This window comes from Macrosteles quadrilineatus, unplaced genomic scaffold (genome assembly GCF_028750875.1).
Source record: "Macrosteles quadrilineatus isolate MER2022 unplaced genomic scaffold, UCM_ALF_1.0 Scaffold_9__3_contigs__length_116548681, whole genome shotgun sequence".
Taxonomy (NCBI): Eukaryota; Metazoa; Arthropoda; class Insecta; order Hemiptera; family Cicadellidae; genus Macrosteles; species Macrosteles quadrilineatus.
The window spans coordinates 82029610-82042991 of record NW_026542602.1 but is presented as its reverse complement, the minus strand read 5'-3'; the positions used below and the strand labels follow the sequence as shown (position 1 = coordinate 82042991).

General features: G+C 35.7%; 1 protein-coding gene across 1 annotated transcript; it reads left to right on the top strand.

Moving 5' to 3' along the window:
* Positions 1-639: 639 nt before the first annotated feature.
* LOC129002662 (leucine-rich repeat-containing protein 28-like) lies at positions 640-10164 on the top strand. Its single transcript, XM_054430638.1, has 5 exons — positions 640-845; positions 4835-5048; positions 7365-7507; positions 9217-9392; positions 9640-10164. The coding sequence occupies exons 1-5, from the start codon at positions 699-701 to the stop codon at positions 10088-10090; spliced, it is 1131 nt and encodes a 376-aa protein (XP_054286613.1). The 5' UTR covers positions 640-698; the 3' UTR covers positions 10091-10164.
* The last annotated feature ends 3218 nt before the right edge of the window (positions 10165-13382 follow it).

Sequence of the window (13382 nt, the reverse complement as noted above, 5' to 3'; positions counted from 1 at the left end):
TAACAACAGTTATATTTTTGAACATCAAAACAAACGTATAATGATACTTCTCATTGACTTTGAATTCTTCATCAATGAATTAGGCAAGTAAAAATACTTTTCAACAACAAAGTACTACAGTAGGCCTACTTATAGACCTACAGTGGATATTATAATATAGTAAAATGTTTTCTCTTGATAATTTGTATCTAATATTTTGTGCCTACTAATGTGTGTGCTGTACCACAGACTATAGAGTAAACCATTACATATTCTATATGTTAGTCTGAGGCTGTACAGTCAACTGAAAAACTCCAAATTATCTTTACCATTATCTAATTCTATATAAGTTAGTATATGGCTGTACAGTCAACTGAAAAACTCCAAAGTATCTTTACCATTATCTTAAAAATATTCTGTAAGCTTTTTTTGTGCTGGACGTGCAGTATTTTAAAATATATTTTAACACTGATTTGCACTAAAATAGCCCTTTGTTGTTTCTGATTTCCACATACAATAAAGTGTTTTCTTTATCACCCAGCTTAGAGAAGTACAAGAATAATCCTTCAGAATTTGCGTGTTAAACTTTTGGTTGTGGAATAGAGCCAACACAGACCGCTATTTTAAGATTTGCACTGTTAGTTAGATGAATAGAATAGATCTGACGTTCGGGAAGATCAGTGAGTTTTCTGAGATGTTTTGTTTCTGATCTCTCATCTATGTGTACAGATTTAGAGGGAGAAGTCAAGTCCAAGTACATTCTGCACTGGAGCTACCGGAACTACACCTCGCTACCTGAGGAACTACTTCACCATGGTACTCATGTGGAGGAAATTTATCTACGAGAAAATCACATACTATCAATGGTGAGTCTATAACTTTCAATTGAGTTAAATACATGGGAAACAAAAATCTTCTCTATTATTATAAAATGTTTAAATTGTATTTACAGCATTTTCCACTATAGATACCGTACCAAAAATTTTTCATGTACTTGTACATATTTTAATTTATACACTATTTTTCCTGTTGTTTATTTATATAATTACTAGCTGTAACCCGCGGGCTTTGCCCCGTTTAACTTCTTAATTTTCAAGATTATCTCGTTCGCATGGCTCAATCACGTCCTGGTTGAAGTTTGTTTGCTACGCTCACTCACCTTTAGGTTGGAGCTCGTTCGCTACGCTCACTCACCTTTAGGTTGGAGCTCGTTCGCTGCGCTCACTTGCCTTCAGGTTAGCTCGTTCGCTACGCTAACTCGCCTCCAGGTTGAAGTTCGTTCGCTACGCTCACTCACCTTTTGGTTGCAAATTAGCTGTTGTCATAAATGTAAAAGACATAATAGTTCTGCACCCTGTTGGTAATCCTTGTAACTTTAATGCTATTGAACATCATAGAACAGAACCAACTTGTTTAATTGAAACAGCTGTTCAGATTCAATAATTCCATTTCTCATAAGGTTAACATGGGAAACTCCAGACCCACTGGGGCGGAGCCCGAAAGGATTTTTGAAATAAGAATATGCCTATATGTTAATTGGGAATGTGAGCTATCATCATGCCAAATTTCAGCCCAATCCGACCAGTATTTTTTGCGTTCACTTGTCACAAACATACATCCATACATCCAAACTTTCTCATTTATAATATTAGTAGGATATCCCAATGAAAATGTATGGGATACTATACTGATTTTAATTGAAACTAAAGTTATTAGTTTAAAATGTGTAGTGTTACTCGTAGTGTTCTTTTGAAAATTCACCGGCTTACATTTTTGTTGCATTGCAACTACCTGTATCATTAAGCTATTTTGTCTACTTTTAAAAGTAAAAATGCCAAAACCATCAAAGCTAACACAAATTAAATAGGATTAATAAAAAAAATGTTTTATTCCTGCATTAGGTTTTTGAAATTTTTTACAAATTGAAACAATAAAAGGGCCAAGATAGCAGTGCACATTTTATGATCCATATTTTAAACTTTGAATTAATTAAAAACAATTGACCGTTGCATCAAACCCGCAGACCCAGCAAATTTCCTTAAACATTTCAGATCTAATCCCTATTTAAATTATACTAGACTGTATAGAGTCGTGTTTAGTTTACAACAATTTGTTTCTTGTTATTTCAGTAATTTAAAACATTGTTAAACCAAATAATACCCCTGCCGCAGCAAACCTGCAGACTAAGCGAATTTCTATTTGCCTGATTAGATTTACACTAAAATGCTGCAACAGGGAGGGTAAAAGTGTTTTTTCATGTAAAATGTTAATAGTTAAGTAAGAAATAAATGCATTTTCCAAATTTGATAAAAATATGTTTATAAACAAGCAAAATACAACAGTTTACTTATTCTCCATTAGGATGGGAATTTTAAATTTAAAATCTTTTAGAATTTTCTCATAAGGTTTCATGTAATATAATAATAATAATAATAATAATAATATCGTGATAATTTTTGCTCAAGGTATCGTGCTAACAGACACATATATAAATAAATCTATATCTATAAAAGAGGAAGTATGTATGTACCCTATGGACTCCGAAACCACTTGACAGATTGCAATGAAACTTACAAGCATTATTAAGCTTTATTCAAGGATGGTTTGTGTGAAGTTTAGTGCAGACATAGATAAAATATACTCCCTTAGTGGATTTCTCATCCTTATAGAACAGCTGAAGACAATTTTATTGTTAGTTCTGTACGGTTTATGTAGAGTTCGTGTTTTGTTTACAATTTGTTTCCTGTTATTACAGCCATTTAAAACCTCGTTTAACCAAATAATACGATCTAATCATAAACAATAACTTGTCCCCTAGTTATATAACCAAACAGTAAAGCACAAATCAAGAAATTAACCCTAAAATAATAGAAACAAAGTTTCGTCGACACTAGCGCCCATGTGTCACGTACATGAACTAGACACGAAAAACGTGCTTCAAAATTTACAATGGGATGAGAAGTCAACTTGTGTTGGTTAGTCTATGGTGCAGATCCGTCAAAACCAAAAAAGACTCCGCCCCAGTGGCTCTGAAGTTTCTTATGTTAACCTTTATTGAGTACTCATGTTTAAATGGAATTAAAGAATCTTAACAGCTGTTTCAACTAAACTATTTGATTCTATGATGTTCAATAGCATTAAATAGTTATAAGGTTTACCAACAGGGTGCAGCACTATTAATTGTTTAAATTTATGACGACAGCTAATTTGAACCAAGCAGTAACAAAATATTTATGTATATATTTTTTATATATATATATTTATATATATATATATTTATATATGTGTCCGTTAGCGCGATAACTCGAGCAAAAATGATCCGATTTTGATGAAATTTGGTACAAACGTGTAAACCTAAGTTTATTTTAACGAGTTTGCGAACCAGCGTGATCGGACTATGGGAACAGGGGTCTATGGGGGGTTTTATGGGGTAAAAATTGGGTTTTCCCATTTTTGACCCTAAAAACACAAAATTTTGCAATTTCTTTCCTAACCAATTTGTAGAGCTTAAAAAAACAAATAATTTAGTATATTGAAGCGTTGTTATGCGCCTAATGGTTATGGAGAAAATTCCAAAAAACTGTAAATTTAAAATTCTTATGTTATTCTTATGGAGAATAAATAAACTGTTGTAGTTTGCTTGTTTGTGAACATATTTTGATAAAATTAGGAAAATGCATTCATTTATTACTAAACTATTAATATTTTACAAAAAAAACCTTTTTACTCTCCCTGTTGCAGCAAACCTAAGTTCTCTTTAAACCATAGATAAAAGGAGTATAGACATATATATGTCTATACTCCTTTTATCTATGGTTAAACCAATGCTATTTAAATAGGGAGTGATATTTTTAAGGAGACATTTTAGTGTAAATCCAATCAGGCAAATGGAAATTCGCTTAGTCTGCAGGTTTGCTGCGGCGGGGGTATTTAAATATTTCAAATAGTAATAACGAGAGCTCGCCCCGTGGTCGAAAACTTGACCAAAAGTATGTGTTGTGCAAACTTCTCTATTTTCACCTCACACGCTGTAAATAAAACATGTGATTGGAATGTCTTCCATTTGTTTTGATTTTCTATCTATATTTTGTTGTTATTTTGTCATCACCATGGCAACCCATAATACCCATGTTAATTTTTTTCCAAATTTCAAATTCATTTTTCGTGCTTATTTGTGAGCCTATTTTAATTTATAAAGGGACTCTGCACATCTACAGGTAAATATCTTTCATTTGGTACCAACTGCGTGTAATTCGGTCCGTTCGGTAGTTCGGTAGTAATTCGGTAGTTTACAAGCTACTCACCGGCTTTTTTACACGCAGCTAGTAAAATAGCTCAGTGTGAACGACGTACTCGCTCAAAAGCTGCTTGTAAAAAAGCTCTGGAAAAAGTTGACGCTGCCGCTGCTTTACACGCCAACTTTTGAAAACTCGCCAGCTTTTGAGCGAGTAAGCATGTAAAGTAGCCCAGTGTGAACACAGTTGTTTGCTTGTGCTTGTGCGCGTGTTATTCAAAGATGTCGGAGGATTTGGTTCAAGCGAGTGGAAAAAGCATCGTGTGAACGACTACAAGCGCACTCGCTGACTCACCGGCGTCTTTCTACACGTCAGCGAGATGGCGAGTGGACAAGCTCCGTGTAAACAAATACAAGCACACTCGCCAACTCGCCGGATTCTTACACGCTGGCGAGTAGCTTGTAAACTCGCACCGTGTGAACGAGGCTGTAGTAAGGTCAGGCTAGCTGTCATAAGTTTTGCAAAAGTTTTTTAGTATAAGATAATTAATATCAGCTGTTTCCCTCTGTCTAAAATAAAAGTTCAACCTTTTTATTTTAAAAAATAATTTTTTGTTCCAGCCCAAATGGCTGACTGGATTGACAAATCTGACTCACCTCTATTTGGCTGGCAACAATATGCAGGAGTTCCCTTTTGACGTTGACAAGTTGGTAAACCTGTGCTACATAGAGTTGAGCCGTAACAAATTGGTAACCCTGCCATCCAGCATTGTCAGCCTGAGAAGACTCAGTCATCTTATTGTGGACTTCAACCTGTTACAAGCTCTACCAAAAGGTATAAATACCTTTCTACGACTTTGGTTCAATTTTCTATAATGGTTTTATGTAACGTCTAGGAATTACAACAATTATTATAATAAACGTTTTCAATGAACATAAACAATATTAACAATTTTGTAAACAATATAAACTATTTTATTTAATAGAGTAATGCGGACATTTTTCAGAACATTTCTGGGACATCTGGAATCTGATCCCGTTCTAGGGTGATTAAGTACCTAAATCATAACAAGTTAGTACACAAACCCGGCAGCTGAAGCTGGAAATACATCTTCTAAATAAATAATAAATCGTAAATTTAAAATGTCGTAATTAATTGTGTTGAGTAAACTGTATAAGGAAGAGTTGATACATGGTGAATCCAAGCATTGTCTTCAAGTTTTAAAGGTAATGTGGAGTCAGAAAACTCTTACCCTCATGAATCCACCCATGTTCTTAGCTGTGCATGGTTCGAATACAGGTGGAATGACAAGACTTAATTCCACAGAAATTATCTTCAATAAGTGCTAAAATGTGCTAACAGTTTTTACTAAAGAAATAAATACGTTGTTTGTTGCTTTACTGGTTGTTGTGTCACAACGGAATAATTATTTCAGTACTGTCATTTGAGGGGAAGGAATTAATGAGAGAAATGGTGGATAATGAAGTGGAGGGAGTCATTAGCTATAGCCGGTTTTTAGTTCATTTTAGAAATCAAGCACTGCATTTCCAGCTGAATATATTTTTATCGTAATAATAAAAGTGGCATATTTTTGTTTCGCACCATTAAACACAACATGTGTCTGTAAATCTTTTCAGAATATTAAAAAAAGTTGTAATAAAGCTCTATTGTAATACAGAAATAAGGGAAACCATACAATTTAAATATTTGTTTTATGAAGGATGCATTTGAAAAAGATTAAGGATTTTAAATTTTAAAATCTGTTAGTTAAAAAAACTTGTAAAACCAATTACCTTAAAATGACTCATTTTTATACAGGAATTCAGGTTATATTATTTTAGGAGGAAACACAAAACTCTGTCCCCAAAACAGTTATTTTAGAATACAATTGTTTTCATAATACCAAATAATCCCTTCCAGTTATACTGATTTAATGAATTGTTCTCAAACACAATAGTGAATATCTCATTGGGATTGACACTATCCTGGCTGTAGTTGGATTTGTACATGAACAAAACTACACTGGCTCTCATTAAATAAAAGTTAATATCTACACAATAATTATATGTTTGTTTTATTTTATACTAATTTTGTCTCATACCCACTCATACTTCAACTTGAAACTAATGGTGACTGCCGGAAATCGTAAATGTATCTATCAGGTTGTAAACGTCTAGTTTGAAATAACTCGTTAAAAACATGTAAGCCTTTACTAGCATTTTATGTGATATACGTGTTTGCTGACATTTGACAGTTACTTTTGTGCTCTTCCGTGACATTTCACTTGACATCAGCTGGCAAGAGTTCTAAATTGAGTTTGCTGACATAACTGACTCAACTGTCATAACTGACAAGGTTAATAGCTTCATAAATTACCACTGATGCTAAATTTGGTGATGCTCTTCTTGCGAAATTAAAGATTAACAAATATTGTTCAAGTTATAGTATATTGGGCTTCTAAATCAATGGACCTGGACCTGGCAAAAGAAACTAGCATATTAGTCAGTAACAGTAACGCTAAAGAAATATTACACAAGTAGATCTCATCATAGTCACACACTCTTTTATTGATATTTGGGTGAAGTACTGATACCTTTGCATGGGAGGAATAAAAATACAAATAAAATATAGTACTAATAGTTAGGAGATCAATTATCCACTACATTTATATCAGGCTAGCAGCTCAACAAAGTTTTACAGAGGAAATAAAAAAAGTGTATTTAAAGTCATATGAAGTACTGTAAGTTGTTACAGAAAGCCAATCTTGTCATATATTGTTAAACTTATTAGTGTCTGGTGTTTACTTTATGTGTGAGTTCAGAGAATTTAACTTTTACAACTACCAAGATCTCTAATCAATCTTAGCTCATTTGATATTCTGTGTTGTATCTTTTCTCTGCATGCATTTATAGAAATAATATACAAATCTTTCTCAGTACACCTCTACAGAGTTGATGTACAAATCTTTGCACAACTTTTAAGAGTTTGCAAAGTATGTTCTTCTACAAAATATTCCGTAAATCAATGATTATGAAGATGCATACTAAATCACTGGTTGATGCAAGTAGGTGAACATGAATGCAGGAATCACCTGACACCTGACACACATGTTGCAACATATGTTATCTCAGCTGTAGCCTGATGTTCCAGAGCTGGGCAGGCTGAAGGCTCTCTACATGCTGCACGTTAACGACAACCAGCTGCGTGTTCTGCCCGAGTCTGTGTGTCAATGTGTCAGTCTCTCCGAACTGTGCCTTCACAACAATCAGCTGACCAGCCTCCCCCAGCCGATTGTGAGTGATGACAAACCGAAACGTAATGAAAAACACAATATGCAATTATAGAAAGAAGTCTATGTTTACTTTACACAGGTAGGGGTGTTCCTGATCGAGTCGTAATTCACTAGATGAGATGTTCTATAAGTCTTTTTAAGTAAAAATAATACAAGTCAAAGTATTTAACGGTTTTAATGATAACCAAATCCAAGAAAATGACATCTGAGGTGAAGAAAAGTAAATAAATTAAATAACAGCTGGTAAATATAACCACAGAGGTTGAACATCTTACCATTTAAGTTTCTTTTTTGAGTCTAGTCAGGAAAACGTTATATAGATTTTAAACAGGGCCGGTTTAACCCATTCGCGAACTACACAGTCGCATATGGCGCCACGAAAAAGTGGCGCCAACGGGCACAACGTTTTTTTTTTCAGAATTGGAAACAACTTTACTGACGAGTGAACAACTTAATTTTGTTTTTTTTCGCTCAGAGTTTAAGTATCCAAAGCACCACATCAAAGGCATTTATTCTGTTTGTACCACAGAACTTGAAAAATGCATATATAATATGCGGTGGGGTTTGGGGGGGGGGGGGAATTCTAGGTGGCGCTGATTCGGGTGTTTGCTTAACTCTGAAAAATTCCTAGAACCGGCCCTGATTTTAAAACTCTACCTCTGGAGTCCTGGAGGGATCGTTTAAGTGTAAGTTCCTCTCTCTCTGCGCATTCTAGATGGTGTTGTAAAGGGATTTTTGTTGGTGTTTTTGATGGGGAAGTAGGTGTTTGGGTAACAGATGTAAACGGCAGAGAGAGTAACATTGAAAGCACATTAATTGGTTTGAATTCTTAGCATAAAAATAAATAAAACACATAAGAACTTGTCCTAACAGATGAATGCAGAAATATTAGTTTTAAAACTGTTCATACTTGTTTATAGGATTGAGGAAGTAAATTAAATAAAATATCCTTATCACTATGTCCTGTAAGTAGCATAAACCTTTGATTGATTGACTTTGTAAGTAAAAATTGAATGAGTCAAAGCAACTAAACTGTTTTAAAATAACCAAATGCAAGACAGAAACATCATGTCTTGAAGAAAGCAAAATACATTGACAGCTGATTATAAATGATAAAATAATAAACATATACGTTGAACATCAGCTATACGCCAAGCTGTGCACACTCACTTTCGAAGCTCATAGAAGTCTAAATGAGTGAGTTTGTCAACTTTGAATCAAGATCAAGCGTTTGATGAAAGAACTTTAGTGGCAGCACACAGATTCTAGCTTTCTCAATTTTATTTTTCTCCCAGATGTCTCCCTTATCACAGTGAGATTACTCATGGGAAGGGGTGATATTGCAACCAATCCAATCATTTTTTTAAAGCTGTTTAATCACATCAGTTTAAGTACTATTTAGATTTGCATTGCTAAAAGGTAAATTGATTTTTGGCCTCGCCAACAAGTTGCCTCTATATTGTTTTCTGTCTGCTGCTTGGTCAATTTATACACTTTCCGCAACTGGTCTCCTCCCCCCCCCCACGGTAGTTTGGGTCTTCCTTGTGGCCGGGTCCCTCGTGGTCAAAAAAGCCAAAAACCAACTTAAGTTTGAATGGCCAAGGACGTAAGTAAAGGGTAAATTGAACATTTAATTCAATAAATTGAAAAACCAAACAAACTTTTGGTCATGACAGAGATAATATGTATGAATGTTTGAATGTCTGACAGGTGTATCTGCCCAACCTAGAGACCCTGTCCATACATGGTAACAATTTGCTATATCTTCCGAGTATCCGTTTCGTCTGCAACTGCCACCTGACGTTCTACAACAACCCTCACCTCAACTATCTCAGCTACCACCTGACCTACGGTCATGATGGGGACTTGCACCACCTCATGTCCGGGTATGCCTTCTTTTTCTCTCGTCAAATAATTATCAGAAAGTGCCTATTTTATGCTGTCTTTATTTTATATGCTGTTTAAAAAAGGTGTAAAATGCAGTAGTATTACACTTTTGTTTGTTGGTATTTTTATGATTCAATTTTTCTCATGAGTCTATTTATAACTCAATTAATATACTCCAGAATATATTTTAGCAAATTTCAATTATTTATTCAACTAAGGTATTTATCCAAGTCGTCTCTGTTACAGCTGCGGTGGCAGTGTAGAGGACATTTCCGAGTTGACCAACCTGGTGTTGACGATCCCCCAACATCAACGCCACCTGGTGTTACCTAATGGATTAACGCACGCCTTCTCTCGTCCTGGTGTCCCTTCGCTGTTTGAACTAGCATTGCGAGCAACATATGCTCACACATACAAGATAGAGGAGCAAAACCGATACAGTGACAAAGAAAATTTGGAAAAACTTCCCTTAAAGTTGCAAAAACTGTTATACTATGGCCCCACCAGTAACTGCGTCATGTGCAACAGAAACATTTTTCAAGAAACGTTTCTTTCAGTTTTCCTCCGAAGTCATATTTCTGAGCACCGCAAACTGTTTGCCGTGATGTTCCTATGTTCGGCTCGTTGCCTTTCTCTTTACACCAGCCGAGTCTATGAATCCACTGTAGAGAAAGTTCAGTGGTATCAAGCACTGTAAATTTTATGATGTGCTCATATGTATATACTGTTTGTTACCTTTTTGTACGAGTTAAATAAAGTTTAAAAACTAAATGCTCTTTGACTTTTTATTTTAAACTAATCTCTCCTAGTGGGTAGGATGGATCAAAGGTAGGATGGAGACAAAAGAATTACATATAGACTGACCAAGGAAGGTTTCGCAATGTGCCGCTAGAGTGTGCTCAGTGTTCGTCAACTCTCTGCCGTCGTTGACTCACCGTATGCTACCATAGCACTACCACCCTTGCAAACGAAATGCTACCAAAGTATCAGACCCACTTTTCAATCTGGGTTAAGTAAATAATTATTCTGAAATTCCGTGATTTTAACGGAAAATTCCTTTTTTATCACCAGACATTTTTATTTTCGCTCTCAAAGTCAAAGTAAAATCATTTATTTCCAGAAATTGAACAATACAATACACAGATACATATTAACAAGGAAATATATTTTTCCTACAGTCACCCGACAAAGTTGGCTTCCTTGTACTGTTTATAGTACAGAAAGCTGCTAATTGCTGCATATTTATACTTTGCCGTACGGTTTATACTTTGCCGCACATCAGGATTCCAACGAAACCACACAAAACAGCGTGGTTCTATTATGCACGTAATCCGTGTACGCTTGGAAATAGGTTGGCAACACTTAAAGATAATAATACTATGAGCAGCTGATTGACTATTATAACTACGATTTAACCTGTCATTTTGTGTTTATAGTTTCGGTATTTCTGAACCTTCTGGACTTTTCTTTTAAACGTTTTTAAAACACTCCTACAATCTTAATAAACAAGAAAATACCTTTAAAGCATTTTTTTAGGCGCGGAAACCACTTCAAATTACAAAAACGTACGGAAATATATTCTCAAAACGCGGAGCACATTTCTTGCCGAGGGAAAAATAGCGGAGTGATACGGAACGCGGGTACTACTTTCTCTAGGGCACCATTTGTGTTGCCAGCTGGACCTAAAAACGTGCTGTATAGTGTTTGAAAGACTAATTATTTATATGCTTTATAGTGACTGTAGGAAAAATATAATGTGTAACACGAGTGCAAAAGGCCATCGTTGCACTCGAGATCATTCCGCACGAGCCGCAGCCTCGTGCGTAAACATTGCTCTCGTGTGCAGCAAAGTGCCACTTTGACCCCCTAGTTACACAAATAACTATTTCCCCATAGGCATAATAAGCCTGTGTGCGGAAAAAGAGTTCTAAATCTGCTAATGTACAATAACTATTACATTGTGGATATACAATAATTTTATTTAACATGTATTAAAATTACTGGGTGACTATATTCCTTAAAAATAAGTAAATATTAAATAAAAACGTTATTGAAAAGTTAATATGTAACAAATAAGGACAAATAACCCAATATGTAATTTAGAGTATCTTATACTCTAAATACGAGCAATGTTTGCTTGTATGTATGTATGCTTGCTTGCTTCCAGAAATATCTTGAAAACGGCTCCGACGATTTTCTTCAAATCTTGTAAATAGCTCATTTTTGGCCTAAAAACGAGTTTACTGCACTTAGAACTGCCACAAAAATCTAATTACGTAAAAGATGAAACTGAAAGTCACATTTTTTTAACATTAGTCTTATGGGTTGCTATGTAACCATGTTGGTTGAATTGAATGGATAACAAGGGAAAAGTAAACAAAAGACTTGTAAGTAGTCTATCTACAGTATACTAGCAATTACAAAATACAGTACAAAAGGAAAAACATCAGTTCTCAGTTGTTACTATTGAGCAAAGATTATACTGAAGATTACTCGATACATTGTAGCAGGACTTTTTTTATCTATGATTGTAGTAAAGGCTAGCAGTGTGGAGTGTGGGAACTGTATATGACGATTAGATTAAGGTATCTGCAATCTTATAATGCAATGGGAAGGGAGGAAAACAGGTCCACGACGTAGGAAGTGGTGAAGGAAGTAGTAAAGGCGAGCTGTCCGGAGTGTGGGAACTGTTAATTGAGCGAAGCGAGCGAAGCTCTTATATTTCGACTCTTATGCATTTCGTAATACAAACTCCTCCTAGACGGCTGAATCAATCGTTTTCAAATTTTGCATGGGGATAAAGACCATACCGGTGAGTGCCAACATCTATATGGCGTTAAAAAAGTTTTAGGGATCCGCCCCACTGGGTCTCAAAGTTTCAATGTAATCCTTATGGAAGCAGTATTTGACACATAAACGAAGACATATGATCAGCTGTTGACTTTTGAATGCAGTAGATAAAGAAATAGCTGATAGCATTATTCCACAGATATTAGAACAGAAACGGTATGGATCATAAATGTAATCAAATGACGACATTAGCTTGAGGTCCGTGACGTAGGAAGTGGTGAGGGAAGTAGTAAGGGTGAGCAGTCTGGAGTGTGGGAACTGTTTATGACGATTAGATTAAGGTATCTGCAATCCAAAAATGCTATGGAAAGGGAGGGAAACAGGTCCGTGACGTAGGATGTGGTGAAGGAAGTAGTAAAGGCGAGTTGTTCGGAGTGTGGGATCTGTTTATGACCAATAGATTAAGGGATCTGCAATCCTAAAATGCTATAGGAAGGGAGGAAAACAGGTCCGGGACTTAGGAAGTGGTGAAGGAAGTTGTCAAGGCGAGCTGCCCAGAGTGTGGGAACTGTGTATGACAATTTAATTAGATTAAGGTATCTACAATCTTAAAATGCAGTGTGGAGTGTGGGAACTGGAAACCGTTTGTAGCAGTTAGATTAATGTATCTGCAATGCTGAAATGCTATGAGAAGGGATGGAAGCATGCCCACGACATAGGAACTGGTGAAAGAAGTAGTAAAGGCTAGCAGTGCGGAGTGTGGGGAATGTTTGTGGCAATTAGATTAACGTATCTTAAATACTAAAATGCTATGGGAATGTGATGAAAACAGGTCCACGACGTAGGAAGTGGCTTAGGAAGTAGTAAAGTATGAGCATAGTGTGAGAACCGTCTGTAGCAGTTAGATTCATGATGAATCTAACTGCTACAGACGATTCATGTATCTTCAATCCTAAAATACTATGAGAGGGGAAGGAAACAGGTCTATGACGTAGGAAATGGTGAAGGAAGTTAAGGCTAGCAGTGCAGAGTGTGGGAATTGTCTTTAGCAAATATATTAATGTATCTGCAATCCTAAAAAGCTATGGGAAGAGAGGGAAACAGGTCCACGACGTAGGGTGTGGTGAAGGAAAAGGTGAGCAGTGTTGAGTGTGGGAATGAATTAATGTGTCTGCAATGCTAAAATGCTATGGGAAGAG